At 39.0% G+C, this 23328-nt stretch overlaps 1 protein-coding gene across 2 annotated transcripts; it reads left to right on the top strand.

Moving 5' to 3' along the window:
* Positions 1 to 12506: 12506 nt before the first annotated feature.
* LOC138798520 (basic salivary proline-rich protein 1-like) lies at positions 12507 to 20147 on the top strand. Of its 2 annotated transcripts, none has more exons than XM_069979027.1 (8): positions 12507 to 12617; positions 14593 to 14844; positions 15573 to 15659; positions 16973 to 17122; positions 17575 to 17661; positions 17966 to 18087; positions 18491 to 18668; positions 20053 to 20147. In XM_069979027.1, exons 1-8 carry the CDS (start codon positions 12563 to 12565, stop codon positions 20058 to 20060), a joined length of 939 nt encoding a protein of 312 aa, XP_069835128.1. In that variant the 5' UTR covers positions 12507 to 12562; the 3' UTR covers positions 20061 to 20147. The 2 variants fall into 2 exon arrangements, with proteins under 2 accessions (XP_069835128.1, XP_069835129.1); XM_069979028.1 differs by having other exon boundaries at positions 17969 to 18087.
* The last annotated feature ends 3181 nt before the right edge of the window (positions 20148 to 23328 follow it).

Raw genomic sequence — 23328 nt, forward strand, 5'->3', positions numbered from 1 at the left:
TGTATTATTATTATTTATTTATAACTATTTTTTATCATTATTAATTTTTATGTGTATCAGATTCATTACACTCATTTGCATTATATTTTTATTGCTACTAGGATGTAGTTTTCTATGTTCATATTTAATGGTCACATTCACACATTCTTATTTGCTCATGCTTGTCTAGTTTGGTAGCACTAGCTTGGCAATCTATATATTCCTTTTTATATAGCTCATTTTATTCATTCAGTTTATTCACATGTTGCACTCAATTAATTTTATTTTATTTTAATTTTATTATCATTTTCTTTTTTTATATATAATCACACATACTACATATAAATTTTTGGACACACAATTGATTGATTTATATTTTATTCACATATATTTATATAATATTTTTTATATTTTACATTTACATGATTGCACTTTATTTATTTCATGAATTAATTTCACTAATTATACATAATTACACCCATTTCACGTTATTCATTGGTCTTATTAATTGACTCACATTTTGGGGGGCACATGTGAGTGTGTGTGTGGGGGTGTGGGGGGGGGGGTTGTTTCTTTAGTGTTGGGGGTTTTCTCTCTTTTTACACAACATCATTATTATGGTATTAATTTTATGGAAAATTATGTGTGGATTTGGAGGTTTCATTATGATTGCATTAGCAGTTAGATTTATCACATATTTGTTGTTGTTTTTTATTTATGTGTATGTTTCTTTAGATTATTTATATCATGGTTCATGATTATATATGTATACTGTGGTGGCCATGTAGATAGTAGATTGTCAGGGATGCTGGAATTATTTTATTTACTACAGCGATATCATGTGTAGTTTGCATAGAACTCCCAGTCATGTGACGCTGGTGGGTGTGCGCTCCTAGACATGGCCAGACGCCGAAATCACTTCTGGACGCGTGATCGGTTTCTTGGCAACGCGCCGTGACGTCACACGGGGACCCGTCCATGTGACGGATCACGTGGTGTAGTCGCGCTGCCGCGCCGGGTGCGATCACGTGGCCGGAAGTGAGGACGGCGTCTGGAGGCCGGATTCTCCATTAGAGATCAGTATATAAGGGACCTTGGGATAGGGGAACATCACCTCCTAGAGAAAGCTTTGCGCGAAACGTGCGTTGGAGGGGAGCGTGCATACACCCTGACCACAGGTACTGGATACTTTATGTAATCTCACCCTTCTCTATTAATTCTTTTGTGCTGCCACTGGGTTTTGTGCAATATAAATTATATTCACTCTTTGAAGGGAATTGTGCAATGAACCAATACTAATAGATTGTAACATAACTGGTTTACTGGATCTTGTGCAATACTGTTCAAATATTTCCTGTGTACTATTCGCCCCATGTGTATGGCTATTATGGCTCTTTTAATATTGTTTGTCTGAAATAATTTTTATGTGAATTTAAATAAAGACTATTATTGATTATACTGTTGTCCGTTGTATAGGAGTTGTATATGACAAAGGGGTAGTGTATTTGGTTGAATTTAGGGCTCTACATGTCAGTAACATCATTATCTTTATGATATCTCAAAGTAATTTTTTTTTTCTTAGACTTCAATATTCACCATTACAGGGTCTATGCTGGAAATTAACCATTACAGGGTCTATGCAGGAAAAAGGTCACAAATGCAGTGAAGGAGCAGCAGTAGTGATTGGAGGCCAGTGGAGGTCCAGCAATAGTCATTTGAAGCCAGTACAGGAGCAGCAGTAGTCAACATAGAGGCCAAACAGGAGCAGCAGTAGCCAACATGGAGGACAGGCAGGATCAGCAGTAGCCAACATGGAGGCCAGGCAGGAGCAGCAGTAGCCAACATGGAGGGCAGGCAGGAGCAGCAGTAGCCAACATGGAGGCCAGGCAGGAGCAGCAGTAGCCTACATGGAGGCCAGGCAGGAGCAACAGTAGTCAACATGGAGGGAAGGCAGGAGCAGCAGTAGCCAATATGGAGGCCAGGCAGGAGCAACATTAGTCAACAATTGGGTATATAGCATTTTTTTTAAGATGTGATATACACATTTGTAATCAGAAGGGTCCAAGTATAGAAATTGGTTATGTAGCACTTTTTGTAAGATACAATGCTATACACCTGAATCGGTTATTTTTGTCTCTCAGGATAAGACAGATGTGATATACACACATCAGAAGTATAGGACTTGTATATCTGTACTGCACGTTTTGGTTCCGTGCACCCTTTTCTGTCCAATGCCTAATCTATCTATCTTTCACCCTCTCTATATTTCTTTCTCAATCACTAGATGTTTCTCCTCTCCGCTTTCCTAATCTTTCCTTTCCCACAATATCTTCTCAGTAGTCTGTAGTATACAACAGCAGCTTCCTTCCTCTCTCTCCCTCTACACACTGCATGGTGCGGTCATGTGACCGCTTCTTTTAAAGCAATACCGACGTCACACAGGGGGTGGGCTAGTACAAGATCCCTGCTGATTGGATGTGTTACAGGCATCATGGGAAAACGTTTTTCCCGCCCGTAACACTTCCTGCTTTCTAGAATGGCGGCTGCCATTTTAGAAAGCAAGAGAAAAAAAATCGGAGCGGATTTCCAAAAATCCGAATCCGATCGGACACGGATTTTTGGGAAAACCGGTTCGCTCATCTCTAAACACAAGGTGTTGCCAATAGCCTCTGACAAAATGTTATCTCCCTTGAGAAAAAAAAAAAGATTGGCCAAGATGAGGTCCAACATGGCTTACCATTCTGTTCACCATTATTTGCTATCGTGATAGAATTGGTATACCACCACAGGATGGTCAGCCAGTCATCTCTAACTTGGAGAAGCGGGTAGCTGTTTGCTTCACTCCCCAGCACCCTGCAACCTCTATCTCTTTGCACAGGATGAGCTCCACTATAAGCATGTTACACACAGTAAGATGGAACAAGTATAGAACCATCCTTCGAAATAATTAAAGAACTTTGAGTTGGAAGCCATTCCATCAGTAAACAGAGCCTCCATGATCCCCAAAGTCCTATTTGAAATTCTTGTATCTTCAAACAAGCTTACCTGTAAATACATATATTTTTTACTACAAAGAATCGCAGGCCTCATTGCACATATTACATCTTGATCATCAGGTAAGCATCATGTTATTCACCCCATAGCTAGTGTTTTAATACAAAATTGTTGGTACCTCTCGTTTAATTAAAAAAAAAAAAAAAAAAACAATTGGCACAGAAATAAGTTGAATCTGACAAAAATAATAGAAAAAATATCTATGAAAATGAAAAATTAAACATTAAAATTAAATAAATAAATAAATAAAATTCATGAAATAGGCTTGGACAGAAATGATAAAACCCCTGAAAATAATGTGGCCAAAGGGACATGTTAAATTAGGTGTCTTTAATCTTGTAGTCAGTCAGTGGGTCTGTATATAGGGCTACAGATAATCACTGTGCTGTTTAGTGACATGGTGTGTACCACACTCAACATGGACCAGAGGAAGTGAAGGAAAATGTAGTCTCGGGAGATCAGAAAGAAAATATAGACAAGGAGGTTAAAGGTAAAGGTTATAAAACCTATATCTCCAAGCAGCTTGATGTTCCTGTGACTACAGTTGCACATATTATTCAAAACTGTAGGATCCATGGGATTGTAACCAAACTCCCTGGACTTGGCCACAGGACAAATCAAAGAGATGGATAATACCAATGTTAACAAAAGAGCCCAGAAATACCTCTCTAAAGAGATTAAAGGTGAATGTCAAATTCAAGGAACATGTTTTAGATCGCACTATAGGTTGTTGGTCGAGCCAAAGTGGATATCTTGGGAGATGACCAAAAAGGACACTATTGTTAAAAAAAAAAAAAATCATAAAAAAAAGCCAGACTGGAATTTGCCAAATAACATGCTGGCAAGTCACAGTGCTTCTGGGAGAATGTCCTATGGACAGATGAGACAAAAATTTAATTTGTTCACAGATGGAAAAGTGAAGCATATCAAGAATGGAACACGGCCCCTACTGTGACCCATGGAGGAGGCTTTGTTAGGTTCTGGGGCTGCTTTGCTGCATCTGGCACACTGTGTCATGAATCTGTGCAGGGTAGAATGAAATCTCAAGACTATAAAGGGATTCTAGAGAGAAATGTGCTGCCCAGTGTCAGAAAGCTTGGTCTCAGTCGCAGGTCATGAGTCATGCAACAGGATAATGTCCCAAACACACAGCTAAAACACCCAAGAATGGCTACAGGAAAACATTGGACTATTGTCATGTGGCCTGAATCCTATTAAAACTCTTTGGAAGAAGCTGAAACATGTCGTTTGGAGAAGGAACCTTTCAAACATGAGACAACTAAGAAGACGGCCAAAATACCTGTCGAGAGGTGCAGAAGTCACATTGACAGTTAAATGAATTGTTTGATCGCAGTGATTGCTTTAAAAGAAAAAAGTACAACAAAAATTAAGTTAAGGGTACCATTATTTCTGTCCAGGCCTATTTCATGAGTTTTATTTATTTATTTTCCATAAAAAAACATTATTAAATTACCCTTATAATCCTGATACTGGTATGAAAGCAGATATCAAGTATAATCCATGAAAACAGCTTCAACCGGAGACCAGGACAATAGTGACTGGAATACAATACTCTGTCAGAGGTACAGTGCTTTCTAGAGAAAAAAGCAAAGCTCCTTTATAGGATGTTACAGCTTTGTGGAAAGCCATTCACCACTGCTACATGTCCACCCATCATCTTTTTCCAGCAAAACTGGTTGTGCTACATTCTTCTTCAGCACTGAAGAGATCACTGGTTCCATAAACAATGACATAGTGGCTGAGCTCGAAAACCTACTTACTCCAGCAACAGAAAACCAACAAACCACGTCTTTACCGCCTTGCCGAAAATATTATGTGACCCTTATTCAGATTTCTCACAGTCTCATATATTGTACAGGCTCACGTGTTTGATCATTGGATTTGCTCTAGAAAATATCATTAAAGACTGGGCGTATTACTTATACAAAGCAAATTTATAAGCTGTTTTCCAATCCCTAGAACTTTAGTCAATAAAGTTCCCAAGAACTTCTACAAAGAACGGTATAGCTATATGGGGTGAAGATGTAGCAGTGATAACCAAGCCCCTATTCTGATAGCGGCTTATAAAATCATAATGTTGCTTTAAGGGCTTATGCTAAGATATAGACATATCTAAAGAATTGGTAAAAAGTATCTGATCGATGGGGATCCAAACTCTGGGACCTACAAATATGGAGATCCTTGGTCCTTCCAAGAGAATGGATGTTAATGCCTGCCTGTTGCTTTATTTATGCTCTTTAGGGCTAACACTGTAATACAACAGCTGTTGTTTAACAATGGCCATTGTATTACAGCGCAGCTCCTGCACTTTTACATGTTCCTGTGGCCGATACTGCCATATCAGCCGCAGGAACATTACGGAATGGTTATTTAAATTGTGGGCACCTTTAGGTGTGCCTGCAATTCAATTAACCATTGACCTTAACACAATGTACAGCCAATACACTGTGTGAACATAGCCTCGGACTTAGCTGAGTTCTCTACTTGGTTGCCTTCAGAAGTGGCATACAGAGTAGGTAGATCAATTTAGTATGTGCGCCAATACTTCATTTGCTCTGGGAAAAAGCAACCCCTGGTGCTCAGTAGGGTTCCAGTGGTCAGACCCTGGCCAATACGATACTTGTTCCTTGGATACCCCATTGGATTTTTTTTTTTTTTTTTTTTTTTTTTTTAATTTAACTGATGTCAGAAAGTTATATGGATTTGTAAATTACTTCTATTACAAATATTTAAGTCTTCCAGTACTTATCAGCTGTATGTCCTGCAGAAAGGTGGCAGCAGAGAGCACCATGTAATACTGGAAAGAATACTTCATTTCCTGCAAGGCATAAAGCAACTGATAGGTACTGGAAGACTTGAGATTTGTAATTAGTAATAATTCACAAATCTATGTAACTTTCTGACACCCTTTGATTCAAAAACTATTTTTTCCTCCGGAGTACCCCTTAAAGATTACCACCCATGCCAGCACTCTTGTTGGGATCAGGATTACAGTATCAGTGGTTTCATCATCTACTATTCGCACTGACTGGTCAGCCTGGGGCTTTTTCACATTAAATCTAGGGAGTGTTTTAACAGTGAGAACAGTGTTGATTTTCAGTAGGCCTCTAACATTTGCAGCATGTTATTTTAAGGCTGTGGACATTTATATTCAATAAAATAGTAATTGCCGGATGCTGTTTTGTCCTCCTTAGTCCTTCTGACAGCTCAGGGTGCAGCTCTTCTCTCATGTCTCCTACTAATTAAAGGAGAAAGAAGAGGGATCGGCAGCAGATCGTGCTGTCTGAAGGAGTAGGGGCAAAAGAGCACTGAGAAATTTGCTTTGTAGTATGTAATATAACTAAAAGCTATAGAAGGCATAGGGTAGTAATTTTTTCATTAAAAAAAAAAAATCGGTTTTATTTGCAAACTTACATTTAATAAAAGCAATGGGATTATAGGTGCCCACAGACTGTAGAATCCTAATAGAAATCAACACCTTTTATCACTCCCTAGCTTTAATGTGAAAGAGCCCCAGGGTGACCATTCGGTGCACCCAGTGGATGATGAAACCCTGGATAGTGTAAAGAAGACAGCTTACATAGGGTGTAATTCTAAACAGTGTAAAAGACAGTAATCAGACACTTAAACAATTGTCAGAAAACATAATAATAATTGAGTGGGATAATGTTTGCTTAAAATAGTCCATTCATAGTTTAGAACATTACATTCTCGCAAACAACAATTTTGCATTGTAAGAAATCATTATTATTTTTTTTTTCAGCAAGACTGGGTGTGTTCTTGTTTTAAGCCCTAAGGAGTTCACCGGAGACCTAGAAAAAAAATAATGACATAATGGTCATGTCTGAAAACTGAGATCTAATAATAGCATGACAATAACAATGCGCATATTCATATTCACAGTCCTACCCCAAAACTTCACATGACTCCTAGTCATTTCCTGAGAGAATTCTCAAGCTTTTGTGATGTACTGTTGGTGACCTACAAACCTGTGCACGGTAAATCTTATTTTTGAACTAACTTGAACTTTCTTGAACTCACTTAAGGCTTTGTTCACAAGTTTAATAAAAGTTAAAGGGAAAGTCCCTCAAAAATACAAAATCAAAGGGGGGGGGTTGGGGGGGGGGGGGTTGGTCGGGAACATAATAAAGTATACTTACCCATCCCTGTACTCCCACAATGCTGCCTTATCAATCTCTGACAGCTGCCGGCAGGCCTACAGCTCCTGCTGCGGCAAAGGACCTGCCTGTGGATTTCTGACTCATCCAATCAGTGACTGGGGTGGGACACCACTGCATTCACTGATTGACTAAGCAAATAATCCATCAGCCTGGTATGTAACATTGCATCCTGCGGCTGTTTTAGAGTGGTGAGAGCAGCTCTATCGTGGCACATTGATGGGTAAGTATACTTTGTTTATTATGTTACCACACCCCTATCTGCCTGTGATTTAGTATCTTCTCCTTTAAGATTATTCAATAATGCTTGAGCACACCAGCATAATAAAGGTAGGATCATCTAACCTGCTGATAGATTCCCTTTAAGTACAATGAAACATGACTCTGTTGGAGCCCCCTAAGAGTACTATTACATGGGCCAATGAAGGGCCAATCCGTATTGTAAACGAGCGCTGATCTAATAGATTGGCACTCAATTACTCAGCCTATTACACAGCCCAATAATCGTTTAGCAAGCGATAGAGATGTCTATGCAGCCCTTGCCCAAACAGTTAATACATTACCTGTCTGCCCTCTCGGTCTTCTCCTTCGTTCTGCATGCTTCCCGGTTTTGTGGCTGCAGCCTCAGGGCAGTCTCTGGGCTGACAGGCCGCTCAGTCGATCATTGGTATTAAATAGGCACTGTTATTGCAAAAATGTCACAGAGAGAGACCCTGACCGATCCCTGGAACGAACCAGGAGATGTGCGTTCTTTCTCGGCTCATGTGACTGAGATGGTCTCATAATGTAAGTTTATTGAATAGTCTCACTCACATAGGCACACTGGGGGGGGGGGATTTATGAAGACTGGTGTACTTGTACGTCGGTCTTAAGTTAGGCCCTGCCCCCTTTTCCCTTGCCGGATTCACTAAGAGGTGCACTCCTCTTAGTGAATCTGGCCGGGCGCCCAAACTTGCGCCTGACACACCAAATCTGCGGGTGGACCAAGATTTACACCACTCCTCCCCCCTGCCTTGTAACCCACCTAATCAATTCTTTCACATTAAGATGTAGCATGACCATAAGTTGCAAGTAAAATACACAAGACTTCATGTTTCAGTTCACCAAATCTTGCATTTTGCTCAGGAAACAATGGTGGTAATGATGATGGAAGGAAGGGCTTATATGGCTGTCAGGAGTATAGCGCACAGTTTGTCAGGATGTCATTTTTCTTTAAGACTGCCATGGATTGTGATTATCGTAAGCCATGAGTAAGGGTTGGTTGTAGTATGAAGGTATTTTCTCTGGCCAATGTCCAAACTGTTAAGCTTTTATGTTTTTAAAGTTTAAAGAATAAAGATGGATTTACTTAAAGGGTACCTGTCACATAAATATGTTGATGGGTGTATAGGGGCAGCTGATGCCAGAAGATTACACTAACACATGACGTCCGCAGAGTTTTGCGTACTAACCATATTCTAATAAATAGGTTTGGTGCACCAAACTCTGGTGGTAGAAATGAGCGAATAACTTGGAAGTTCGCCTCGTGAAATTCATGAATATTTGCGAATCGAATACAAGCAAATTTCATTAAAACAGGCAAACTGTAGTAGATTTAAAGTAGTGATTTTTTTTAACAGCTTTTGCTGGCACAGTGTCAAAATTGGAAAATGTCAACCAGCCTGTCAATCATTCAGTTTCTGCCATGGACAGTAGTGGATGTTGGTAGATAGCAGCGTAATATCAATTTTCTCCTAGGACATTAATATTAAGATGGACACTGTGTTCACTGTGACTTCCTATAATACACACCCGACACCCAGTGACTTGGTATAATGCACACCCAGCACCCAGTTACTTGGTATACTGGACAATGGCTTCACTGCTCCCACAAAAAAACACCCACAATCCACCCTCCTCTCTGTCCCTCTCTCTCTGTACCTCTCTCCCTGCTCTAATTGCCTGCTGCAACCTGCTCTTCATACACAGCCAACTGGCCGCCTCTATAAGCCAATTATCTTATTTAGAAGGTATGGGGGATGGGGGTTTGCTGACATCACAGTGGGGTTTGCAGCTGATTGGATGCGTACAAGGGATTGCGGATAATCCCTTGCTCCTGCCAAAAGACAATATTGTAAGCTAACGTGCGGTCACCATGTTTAGCGAATTTACGAAGTGAATCTGGCAAACTCGCAAATGCATACAAAGCGAATGTAATGCTTTAATTCGCTGTGAATCAGAATTCGTCAGAATCGCTTCACACAGACGTTTGGACCTGAAAAACTACATAGAGTTAAAACTGACCTTTACTTTAAAGCGTATATAGCTATGATACCTAGCCTGTTTGCCTGGAAAACCAAATATGTGGTGTCATGTATTTGCAAGGTAAATGACAGGTCATTTGCAAGGACTGACAGCTCCTACGCAAGCTTGTAACTGGTGCACATTCTGTACCTGACACAACCGAGCAGCTATGACTGCATTCCATGGTATTAGTTATGTTGCAACAACAAAAAGTCTCCTCCTGTGGTATGAGGAGCGTTTAGGATATACATGACTGTGGACAGCGGTCAACGTAGGCACTCTGATCATGCCACAACTTGTTTTTTCTTTGTAGCAATTTGTGCAATTATCAGTATAACCAGTGGACATGCACCACCACATGAAACCATGATGTTCATCAACAGGTGTCTGCTGTTATATTACATAATTCATAAGGTTGAAAAAGGACAAGTCTGTCAGTTCAACCTAAAACCCAACTGTGTTGATCTACAGGAAGGGAACCAGCCCTTATATGCCAGTTGATAATTGCCTCGTATCGAGGGGAAAATGTATTTTTCTGAATCAACGTCCAATAACTAGAGATCTAGTACCCATAACTTGTCATATTATATTTTTCAAGAGAAGCATCGAGACCCACCCCCCTTAAACATATTTATTGGGTAAACATCATGTGGCAGACAGCTCCACATTCTCACAGTTCTGTTTGTAAAGACTCTCCATTTGTGATGATGGTGAAACTGGCCATAAAAAGTTTTTTATCTTGTCTTGTTACAATAAGTCCCCCATGACCTTGGTCGCTCTCCTCTGCACCTGCTGCAGTTCAGCCATCTCCTTCTTTATATGCGGGTTTAATACACAGTATCCTACAGTAAGTGGGGTCTGATTTGTACAGAGGCATCTCATGATTTTATTATCCTTAGCAGCTGCTACCTGACACTGACCATTAAAGGGATACCCCTAAATTCCTCTAAGTAGCAGTTTTAGGCTATGTTCACACAATGTTTATTTATGGATGTATTTTTGGACGGCCTTCATTTTGAGGCAAAAATACGACCTTATTTTAAAAAAATATACCCAAAAACAAATGTTATTTGAACAAAGCTTTACCCAGAATGTTATTATTTAGCACAAAATTGTACTTATTATTTCTACAGCTTAAAGTGACTCTGTACCCACAATATGTCTCCCGACCCCCCCACCCCCCACCCCAAACCGCTTGTACCTTCGGATATCTGCTTTTAATCCAAGTTCTGTCCTTGGGTCCGTTTGGCAGGTGATGCAGTTATTGTCCTAAAAAAAAACACATTTTGAACTTGCAGCCCTGTGGCGTGGCCTAGAGTGACTGTGTATTAGGCTGGCACAACCTCTCTGTCCCTCCTCCCTGCCCTCTTCATCATTAGGAATGCCCTAAACTGGTATTCTCCTATTCATCACCTGTGAGAACACTGCACATGGGCTGGATTGTTAAGGCACCTGTGTAGTGTTCACTGCAGAGGAATAGGAAAAATCCTGCCAGTGGCATTCCTAATGATGAGGAAGGTGGGGTGGAGGGACGGAGGGGTGGTGCAAGGTTAGGGCACAGATACTCTAGGCCACGGCAGTTTGGCACTGTGCAGCAAGTTTAAAAGTTGTTTTTTATGACAATAACTGCATCACCTGTCGAACGGACCCCAGGACAGATCTTGGATTAAAAGCAGCTATCCAAAGGTACAAGTGGTTTAGGGGGACAGATTGTAGCTACAAAGTCGCTTTAATTGCATAACCTTCTCCAAATCCTTCTGTATTATATACCCTCCTCTGTACTGATTACTTTACCCAGATTCATGTCATCTGTAAATATTGTAATTCTACTCTGTAGCCCCTCTACAATGTTATAAACATATTACAAAGAAGTGGGTCCAATACTGACCCCTGTGGTACCCAATAGTAACTGTTTTCTAATCAGAGTATGACCATCAATGACCACCCTCTGTTTTCTATCACTCATCCAACTACTTATCGACTTACATATATTTTCCCCTAGCCCCAGCAACCTCATTTCATAGACCAACCTTTCATGTGTCACAGTATCGAATGAAATGGAAAGTTTAGTTATAGAAACATTGTTCACTGCCTCATCCAGGTCCAGTCTATAACTGACCTCCTCATACAAGCTGATCAAATTATTCTGAAAGGACCGATTCCTCATAAACCCATGCTGGTGCTGTGTGATAAGGTTATTTTTATAAAGATATATGGTTCAATAGTAAATGATTATAAAATGACAACAATTCTGCATTTGCGTAATGCATTGTCTGATTCCCCCCCCCAAAAAAAAAAAAAAAATAATAATAATAATAAAAAAAAAAATATATATATATATATATATATATATGTATATATACACACACAGTACATATGACTAGTAGTAGTTGTATTATTATTATTATTATTATTATTATTATTATTATTCCCTTTCATTCCATGGAGCTGCTGATACATTTATACTCTTGCATATGTTTCACTTGTCTGTTTTACAGGAGATACATACTATGCTGTACATGCAAAACAGTATGTCAAAGATCTTTACATACAGGATTTACATACTGACAGTATAATAATACAGTATGCAACCTATTACTGAAACACGCTATTAAAATTAAGAATTTTACACTAGTTGCACTAAGGTAAGATAAAAAAAAAGTTACAGGTATTATAGAAAGACGTTTGACAGACTGGTCATATGCTGAGTAGTGTTATAGATCACCTGACAAAAAAAGTATCAAGAACAATTGGTTTTCATGAATTTGCAATTTGATACCTTGCTGCATAGATGCAGAAGTGAACATGAATAGTGTGACGTTGTTTAGGCTTACATCATGGGATAATATTACACTCACAAGACCATTTATTCCTTTCACTGAAGTAATTTTTGCAGACTCATGCTATCCTGCTCACCTGTACCTACCTATCAGAAAACTTTTATTTACAAGGGGAGGATCTGAAGAAGAACCATAAATACAGGGTGAGATTCTGTCTTCATTCCAGACAGCTCTGTTCCTTGCAGAGCTAAGAAGCCATCAGCAGACATGAAGTACCTCATCCTCATAGCGCTAGTGGTCCAAGCATTTGCTGCTCCTTCTGGTAAGAATCCTTCTACTTGTAGAATGTATGAATGAAACATGGACGATTGTCAGCAGAAAGACATCTTCTCTACCTTTATATTATTTACTAGCTAGTATATGTTATATATTATCCCAGGCAGGTTTGTGTTCACTTACTGTATATTTACCAGCCACATCTGCTGGAAGTTTGTTCCAACCATTAATGACTCTTAGGGTCCTATTACACGGAGCGATTTTTAACGATTAACGACTAACGATAAACGATTGCAAATGAGATTGTTTATCGTCAACCTGAAATCATTCACCATATTACACAGAACGATAATCGTTAGATATGATCGTTACTACCATCGTTATTGCAATCGTTAGTATGATCGTTTATTCCTTTTGATCCCAGCAAAACAATGGACAATGTACAACTACACTGAACAATTAGTGAAAAAAATGCGGAACTTGAGCGAACAAATGTGGAATTACAGCGAAGGATTAGCGAACGATTAACGATAATTTTAGGTTCAGATCTAAATCAACGATCAATGATGTACAAACGATTTGCCTGAAATTACACAGAACAATTATCGTTTAAATTCAAACGTTATATCGATTTTTTCGCACAATAATTGTTCCGTGTAATAGGGCCCTTACTCTTTTAGTAAAGTAATATTTTCTCATGTTGCTTCTGATCTTTCCCCAATAACCTTGAGTGTTCACCTTTGTTGTGCTCATTTTCTTATTAAAATACTTTCCTCCTGAACCTTATTTGGCTCGCTATAATATTTAAAGGTGTACTCCAGAATTTTTTTTATTTTTTTTTTTAAATCAACCATTTAGACAGCTGAACAAATGTAAAAAAAAAAAAAAAAAGAAGAAAAGGGGAAAAATGGCTCAAATGCACCAAAATTTTACTAAAAATTTCACCAGATTTTTAAACATCTCGAGACACTTTTAAAACTCTGGTGCATTTGCGTACTGTTTAGTCTAAGCTGAGACACATTTTATATATTCTCTCACTGCGCCATTACTTTGTGTAAATGGTTTTCTAAATATACAGGGAAATGTCTCAAAACGATAACATTACACAGAAAGATCTAGTTAGTAGATTTTACCAGCTGGTCATACATAAGATGTAATACACCACCTACTGAAGTACATGGGTCACAATGTATGTTCGTATTACATGACAACAGCGTATAACAATATGTAAATGTGTTTGCCTTGTTACACAAACACCTGCATTTGTTGATTATTAGCTTTGTTTAGAAAGGTTGACAACAGTGGTGTAGCTACCATAGAGGCAGGGTAGGCAGCTGCTATGGGGCACGTGCAGCAGGGGGGCCCCGGGGGAAGGTAAGAGCCATCCTATGTCCTCTGCTTAACCCCTTATGTACTGCAGTGTGTAAGTGACCCAATGTTTACTTACATGCTGTAACACAAAAAGGGTTAATATGCAAAGGACAAGGAGTTCTCTGCTTTACTGCTCCAATAACCTCTGACCTCTGTTCTCCGGAGGTCCTGCAGAGGTCATGGGTTATCAGTGCACCAGCAGTAAAGCAGATATCTCATTGTCTTCTGAACTCTGGGTCACTTACACACTGTAGTACATAAGGGGTTAAGCAAAAGGTAGTCTGCTCCTGCACCTATGTATTTAACCATAAGGGCTCCTACTGGGCCCTTATAGTAAAAAACAGTGGACTGACAGAGCAAGCAGCCATTGACTCTCTGCTCTGCCAGTCACTCTTGTGGCTGCAGCCAGGATTCTGCCTCTGACCACAGGAGATTTTTTTTTGGCCACATCGCAGAGCGTATAATAATTTTTTGCTATGGGGCCCTGTAAATCCTAGCTACGCCCCTAGTTGACAATGCCATGTCTTATCAATTTGTATCTTCCCATTTAAAAGTAAAAGGTATGACCTACATGTATTATTCTGAAAAAATCTATACCATGCAATATGTTGGTAAGTCATATGTATTTTTTATTTATTTATTTATTACAGGAAAACCCCCACCCCCTGGAGGTCCAAAACCTTCACTTCTACCACCTGAAGGCAATGTTCATGCAGATGATCATCAGGGTGTAACAGGATCTCCCCCACATGATGATTCTTCCAAACCACCTCCATCTGGCCAACCAAGACATCGCAGAGAAGTTGGAAGACCACCCAATGGCCCAAAACCTGGAAGCCCACCAGCTGGAGGCCCACCTCCCCCAGTAGCTAGAGGCCCACCTCCATCAGCTCATCCAGAAGGTCCATTTTTTTTATTATTATCTTTATTCATTTTTCATTCAACACAGACAAATATTTAAAAACAATGTTTATGTTTTTTTTTTTTTATAGTTTTATTTATTCATCTTTGACCCTAATAGTTTCTCCCAGCCCCATTCTTCAAAGGGAAAATAAGGGAACAATGAGGAAAAAGGCAATAGAAAATTAAATGAAAGAATCAAAATATTAATTAAAATGTGTTTGTTTGTTTTTTTATAGGACAACATATTCATAAGCACTATCTAGGTTTGAATTGATCTGGCCTAAGGAGACCTCTAGTTCAATGCACTTAGTCATCTGGCCATTTTGGTAGCATTAGGTTGACCAATAAATTCTATATCTGACCATACTATACAGGTGTTTGGCTTGTAAGGTATATTATAACAAGTCACTATATTTAATGCTTTGAAAGTACCAGGACAATTTGGGGCAAAGCCAAGTAAAATGTACAGTATCTGAATTATGTACAGTATATTACATCTATTACATCTATATAATGTAATTATGCTATCTTTGTTTATTATACAATCACCTGCAGGTGTTTTTCATAATTTTTTTGTGTCTTTTCATTATGTATTATAAACATTTAGTTTAGTAATTGTGTTTTCCATAAATATGTTTTATGTGTCTCTAAAATTTTAACCTGTAAAACACATAAAAATATTTACTATGATATACAAACCTTTTTAAAAATTGTTGTTTTTTTGCAGGTCCATCTGGTCCACAGCCTTCACGTCCACCACCCGGTGAAACAGGACAACCACCACGTGATAACTCTTCCAGACCTCATCCAGAAGGTGCTTTTTAAATCTTTTTATTCTTGTACAAATGTTATTCCTATGCAACAACATGGACAAATATTTAAAAACAATATTCAAATATATAAACATTATTCAAATATAGCTTGGTGTAACCAGCACAAATCCTAATAGCTGCCGCCAGCCACATTAACAAAGAAGAGAAAATGAGAGCAGAAAAAAAAAAAAAAAAAAAAAGATCAGTAAAGCTTAGCACATACAGCCCCAGTTGGAATGTATTTCCTATTTATTCACTTGAAACATTGGTCCATATTTGTCAAAGTGTATACACCAGAAAGTGGCATAAACTACGCACAGCAACCAATCATATCTCAGCTTTCATTTTATTAGTGCTGAAAACTAATAAACGAGTTTCTATTATACACACTTTGATAAATCTGGGCTATTGCCTTTTAGAGTTGTTTACCAATTATAATTTCAGTGGTTAAAAAAAAACACTAAAAAAAAAATACAACAGCGTTGTGTGCATTCCAAGTAATTTAATTTACCCCATAGGGAGCATTTACTATTCAAGTTGCCAGTGCTTCGTAATAATTTTGCCATACATTTTAATTATTTAATTCTGAGATCCATCTTATTGATCAGAAGGTAATTTTAGTAGTTTGAGTAAAAGTTTTTGCTTCTCCATAAAATTCCCTCTTTTATAGAATCAGGTATTGCAGAGACGGGTTTAAGGGGGTTGTGAAGACACAACAGTGTCTGCAAGTAGTCGCAGCACTTCCACCGATATTGCTCTCACTTATAGTAATATTGTAGATCGTTTCCATCGGTTAGCTTTTATTCTCAATTGTTTTCTATCTATAAAGTATTATGGTAATTCCCTTGTCATGTTGCAATGCAACTGAGTTAGACTTTGACGCAAAAGGGGCTACCCTGATATTCCGCTATTTATGTCCCAATACTTGCAACTGACTGGGACTTAAGGGGCTACGTATCAGGGTGATTTGGTGATCTCCCCACTAGGAGGCACACCTTGGCAACAGGTTTCCTTCCTTGGAGGGATATCTGGCTATTCCTGTGTTTTGAGACTCGCAACCGAGGCTCCATGGACCCCTTTTTTTACATATTTAAATTTTATAGGGGGCGATGTATCAATGGAGACTCTTGAATGAGCACTCCATTGCATTTATTTTGGCTGAACTTAGTGATTGTTGTATTGTCAGCATATAGTTGACTTCTCTACCTCCTGTTTATTGTGTATATACAATAAAATGCCAAATATATTTACAGGAAGCACTTAAATAATTCAGAAAATAAAATTATTTTTACATTTTCTAAATTATTCATAACAGAAGGACCTCACAATGTAACAGGAGCCCCACATGATGATTCCTCCAGACCACCACCTCCTCCTGGCCAACCAAGACACCGCAGACACGCTGACAAACAGCCCAAAGGCCCCAAACCTGGAGGTCCTCCACCTCCCCCACATCATCTAGAAGGTATTTTCATTTCATCCTATATAACAACATAGACAAATATTTAAAAACAATATTGAATATTTGCTAAATGAATGTATTTACAAAAAAAACCTTCTGTATTGGCTGCAGGAACGTTCTTTTTTTACAACTGACTTACAGGCACCATCGAATGTGCCCGCAAATCAATTAACCATTCACTTCAAGTGCCGCCACTGCACATTACATTGTGTGAACAGCTATTATTTCCAGACATTGTTCATTGACCAGCGCTCTGCAATACATTGCCGCCCCTGCAGTAAAGAACAGAAGCTGATTCCATTGCAATCAGCGAATCAGCATCTGCTCTTTACTGAAAAAGAACGGTGTGTGAACATAAGCTAAGACATGTTTATGAATTAAGAATGCATTATACAGAAATATGTTTCATATATACATTCATTATATGACAATAAAAAAAATGCTGTTTGTCACAGGTCCATTTGGTGAACACCCTGCACATCCACCAGCCAATGTGACTGGACTGCCACCACATGATAATTCTTCCAGAAATCACTCAGAAGGTGCTTTTTAAATCTCTTTATTCATTGATTTGTACTATTTTTATTTTTATGCAACAACAACAAATATTTTTATACATCATTCAAATGTAGTTTCAGTTTTATGCAACCATCGCCAACCCTGAATTAGGTACTCCCCTATTATTGTTATGGTAGTATTTTAAAATTATTTACCTCCTCTTCATTTTGTATATACTGTAAGATGCTAAATATATTTAGAAAATGGGGCTTGAAGTGCTTGAATTATTCAGAAAATGTAAAACTGTATGTTTATGAACTATACATTTCTCTTAATTGTCATTTATAGCAGAAGAACATCACAATGTAACTGGATTACCCCCACACGGTAATTCTTCTGGACCTTCTCATCCAGAAAGTTCTGAGAGCCATGAGAGTCATGAGAATCATGAGGGTCATGGAGGTCATCCGGTAAATTGTGCAATAATTAATAAATATTAAAGTTATACAAATTGCATTCACATACCTATGTTTTAATTACTACATAGTAAAGCAGATTACATATTCAGGACTTTAGGAAAGGTGAATCATAACCCATGTGTGAGAAGGAAGGGCAGCAACATTGGTTGTTTGCCAGCTTTCCAAGAACCAAAAAAATTTAAGAAACAATAATAATAAAAAATGCAACCTGTTATAAGGAAATTACTTATTTACTTATTATGTATATACCTATGATATAGGTGGTGTTTTCATTTTTAGAAGAGAATATTTTGTAGATTAAGTAACACATATTACTGATAAACTGTAAATGAAGAAGAGTGTGATTGCTAAAGATACTTTGAGTTACAGAAGTTTCTGGTAACCTCTATTTTAGGATCCTAGACCTAGACCCAAACGACATGTGAAAGGTCCCGGTGGCGGGAGTCATCCTACAGGAGCTCCACATGTGGAAAACCACACACATCAAAGTGATGGAACTCGATCTCCACATGTAGAAAACCACACACATCAAAGTGGTGCAAAACCAAACAAAGGAGGACACAGCGACCACAGTAAGTGATACTTCTTTCTGGTGTATACATAGAAAATCTGGAATATTTAAAGTTACTCTGTACCCACAATCTGTCCCCACCCCCGCCCCCAAACCACTTGTACCATCACATAGCTGCTTTTAATCCAAGATCTGTCCTGGGGTCTGTTCGGCAGGTGATGCAGTTACTGTCCTAAAAAAACAACTTTTAAACTTGCAGCCCTGTGTCAAACTGCCGTGGCCTAGAGTATCTGTGCCCTAACCTTGCACCACCCCTCCGTCCCTCCTCCCCACCCTCTTAATCATTAGGAATGCCACTGGCAGGATTTTTACTATTCCTCTGCAGTGAACACTGCACAGGTGCCTTACGATCCAGGCCATGTGCAGTGTTCACACAGCTGATGAACAGGAGAATACCTTCCTGGGGCATTTCTAATGATGAAGAGGGCAGGGAGGAGGGACAAAGAGGTTGTGCCAGCCTAATGCATAGTCACTCTAGGCCACGTCAGTTTGGCACAGGTCTGCAAGTTTAAAAGTTGTTTCTTAGAACAATAACTAATAATAATAATAAATATCACCTGTCGAGCGGACCCCAGGACAGATTTTGGATTAAAAGCAGCTATCTGAAGGTACAAGCGGTTTGGGGTGGTCAGATTGTGGGTACAGAGTCACTTTAATTCCTTTTTTTAAGTTTTATAGATTTTTTTTTATATCACAGCAAATGCTAATATGCAATTTACAAATCAGCTGTTCTGGGACTATAAACAACTAAAATTATGGTTTAAAAAAGGTCAAAAAATTCTTTACTTCAAGTTGTGTTGTTTAATTTAATAGTAAGCTGGTAATCATTACAGACAAAATTAAAGGCGTGTTCAGGGAGCAGAAGAGGGCTAAAGCTTTCTGCTCCCCTAACACCTTGAATTTTGTCTATAATTATTACCAACTTACTGTAAAATTAAACATTTCACTGTCATAAAATGGGTATAAAAAAAAGTCATTTTCCTGAATCTAAAAATGTGCTCTAACAATGTCTTTGGGAATGCTACCGCCAGTGAGCACAAGAAAACAGCCATAATTCCAATTTTAGAATAACAGACTCATTTTTATACAATGTGAGCACTGTAATATGGTCAACGGGAACCATTGGGACTGTATTATCCAAGTTATCAAGTAATTTAAGAGCTGGCAGTACTCTCACCACAAACACTGCAATGGGTGAAAAGTTCCTGGTAGTTTTCCCTTTCATTGACACACTCAAACCCTTGGTGAACTTGCTATGGAAAGAGTTAGATACTTACCATAGCTCCTCTACTAAATTTTATAATGGGAAACATCATCACATTTGGTTTGTGTTTAATTAAAATGTTCATATTTTTCTAATAATGCTCTATTATTTTGTTTTGCAGAAGGCTAAGAAGACCAATTGCAAAATCTAAAAAGTTTATACATAAATGTAATTGCAAACATTAGCATAGCATGCAAATAAATGCAATTGAAATAACATGTTTCAATGATTTATTTTTTATTTTTTTGCACTACTTCTTGTGTACTATATGTCACACTGAACCTCTTGACAATGGGCTAAGAATATACTGTAGATTGAAAAGTACTGCAGATGCCTCTTTGGTGAGTTAGTAGCCCAGAATGATATACAGTACTCAAGCCTAAACAGAAATATACGAAACGGTTTGTAGGATTATACAAATATTGTCACTTCAAGAAACAGCACCACAGAAGTCCATGGTTTGTTTTGAGTATGGTTTCCATATTTATGTCCCCATTCCTCTCCAATAGCCATGCAATGTTGGTGATTATCAGTCCACAGATAGCTATTTCACCGGCACTACTGGTCCCAGGCATTGGTGCTCAGTCAGGTGCGCAATCTCATCTCATCAGTGCTGTAGGTGGTGCTCAGCTTAACACATAGGTCCATATAAGTATATAAAAGAAGTTAACATACTGCGGCAATTCACCATAAAAGCTTCGTCTTTATTGTAAAAAAAACACATAACAGTATGAAGAGGAACGCACAAACCCTGCCAAATAACTGCGCTATTAAAGGGGTATTCCCCCCAAGAGCTAGAAAAACGAAATGCTCCCAAACCTAGTTGGTCTTAGTCACCAAGCCCCCTGAGTATTTTGAGCCATCTCCTGTCTTTCTAGCTGCTGCCGTTCCTGAGAAAAAGTTTTTCTAAAAGCCGATATATACTGTACATGCAAGATGGTGCTGGCCAGGAAACTACAGTTCCCATCATGCATTGCTTCCTGCAGATTGCTGCTTGCTGGGACCTGTAGTTCTACAGAAGCTCTGTGACCTGATATATTGTGATGTGGATGGATAGCTTACTGGGACCTGTAGTTCTACACAATATATCAGGTCACAGAACTTCTGTAGAACTACAGGTCCCAGCAAGCTGCTATCAGTGACCTGATATATTGAAGGTAGGGAGAGAGGTAGATGGGAGGGAGGATACAGAGCAAGACAGAGGAGAGAGAAGAATCATCCAGCTTACAGCAGAGGCAGGGAGGAGGGAGGACACACATGGCCAGACAGAGGTCACAGGTCACCACACTACCCGGGAAGCGGCCGAACTCCGCAGCTGACACACACACACTGAGTGATTTATGACCTGATGACAGACAGGTCGGCCGGCTGCAGTGTTCTCTTCATACACGCTGCTTCCCTGTCATAGAGCTAGCTGAGGGAGCGAGCCTGTCATCCCATTGAAGAGAGAGGAGGACACGTGATCCCGACTCTAAAGTTGGGGGCCAGGAGGAAGGAGTGTGTCGGCCTGGACTCCAGTTAGCTCATTTTGTAAATACTGAGGGGGTGAATAGGCAGAAATAGCTCCAAAACGGGTCAAAACATGTAATTACTTGCTTTGAGCAATATATTGAGCTAAGAGTGGGCTATTTAAAACGGCAAAAAAGATTTTTGGGGGAATACCCCTTTAGGGTACAAACCCACACACCGTATACACAGCAGATACGCAGCAAATACGCAGCAGATTTGTTGGTACAGATTTGATGCTGTGTTCAGTTATTTAGATATAATCTGCTGCGTTTTTGCTGCGTATTTGCTGCGTGTTTGCTGCGTATTTGCTGCGTATCGCAGCAGTAAATACGCTGCTTATACGGTGTGTGGGTTTATACCCTTAAGCACTTTCTCAAGGCATTGAGAAAGCGCTTGATATCGCGAAACAGTTGGCAGGGAGAGTGCATTCCTTTACATCCTGTTCTGTGTTTTTGGATGCAATAAAGATGAAGCTTTTATGGTGAAGTGCCGCGGTATGTAAACTTCTTGTATATACTAATGTTGGCGATTATGTTGCCTATTACAGCTCTGCTGCACTGAAGTAAACAGAGCTGAGCTGCAGTACCACACACACAAACTGTGGATATGTGTTGTTGTCTTATACAGGTATCTTAGCCAAATTCAGCACTACTTTTGTTACTTCAAACCATAGCAGATTACTTCAGTAATCCCACCCACTGCATTACTGCATTATCCCACCCACTCGCCGATTCCTACATCCACACCTATTAATGTACATTTATCTCTGCATAAGAAGAATCTCTTTCCCTGCACAAGATCTTGACCAGTCAAAGCAGCCAGGAGCTGTGTAGGGGAAAAAGATGTGTGTGCATAAGTAGCTGTTGGAGTACCTCTTTAACCCCTTAAAGACCGGACCAATTTCCATTTTTGCGTTTTCGCTTTTTCCTCCTTGTGCTTAGAAGGCCATAGCACTTGCATTTTTTTACCTAGAAACCCACATTAGCCCTAATTTTTTGTGCCACTAATTGTACTTTGCAATGACAGGCTGAATTTTTGCATAAAGTACACTGCAAAACCCGAAAAAAATTAAATGTGTGGTGACATTGAAAAAAATAAAACAAACATTTGTTTAATTTTGGGGGGGGGGGGGGGAGGGGGGTTGTTTTTACGCCGTTCACCCTGGGGTAAAACTGTCTTTTTATATATGTTCCTCAAGTCGGGGTACAATTAAAATAATATGTAACTTGTATAATTGTTATTTTATTTGATGGCTTTTTAAAAATTAAAACCTTTTTTAAAAAATATAAGTTCCTTTAAGTTGCTCTATTACCATGCTTATAGCGCTTTTATCCTTGGTCTATGGGGCTGTTTTAGGAGTCATTTTTAGCACCATGATGTGTACTTTTTATCGGTACCTTGATTGAGCATATGCGACTTTTTAATCGCTTTTTATTACAATTTTTCTGGATTTAGGCGACCAAAAATGCGCAATTTTGCGCTTTGGAATTTTTTGGCGCGAGATCAGGAATTAAATAAATTCATAGTTTGGGCGATTATGCACGCAGCGATAGCAAGTATGTTTATTTATTTATTTTTATTTATTTATAACATAGGAAAGGGGGGTGATTCTAACTTTTATTAGGGGAGGGGATTATTTATTAATAACTAGAAAATGTACCCGGCGCTGCCCGGGTATAAAGTGTCAGTATGTTAATTAGATTTGTTCTAAGGTGCCCAGGAGGCCAAGCTAAAGGTATTGTTTCATCTGAGTTAATCAGTGGAATTAGTGTATACCTGTAGTGCATAGTTGGAGGGGTTCTGTATACCCACAATGTATAGTTTTTAGGGGTCTCGCATATCTGTAGTGCATAGTTGGGGGGGCTGTATACCTATAGTGTATAGTTGA

The sequence above is a fragment of the Dendropsophus ebraccatus genome, chromosome 8 (genome assembly GCF_027789765.1).
Source record: "Dendropsophus ebraccatus isolate aDenEbr1 chromosome 8, aDenEbr1.pat, whole genome shotgun sequence".
NCBI lineage: Eukaryota > Metazoa > Chordata > Amphibia > Anura > Hylidae > Dendropsophus > Dendropsophus ebraccatus.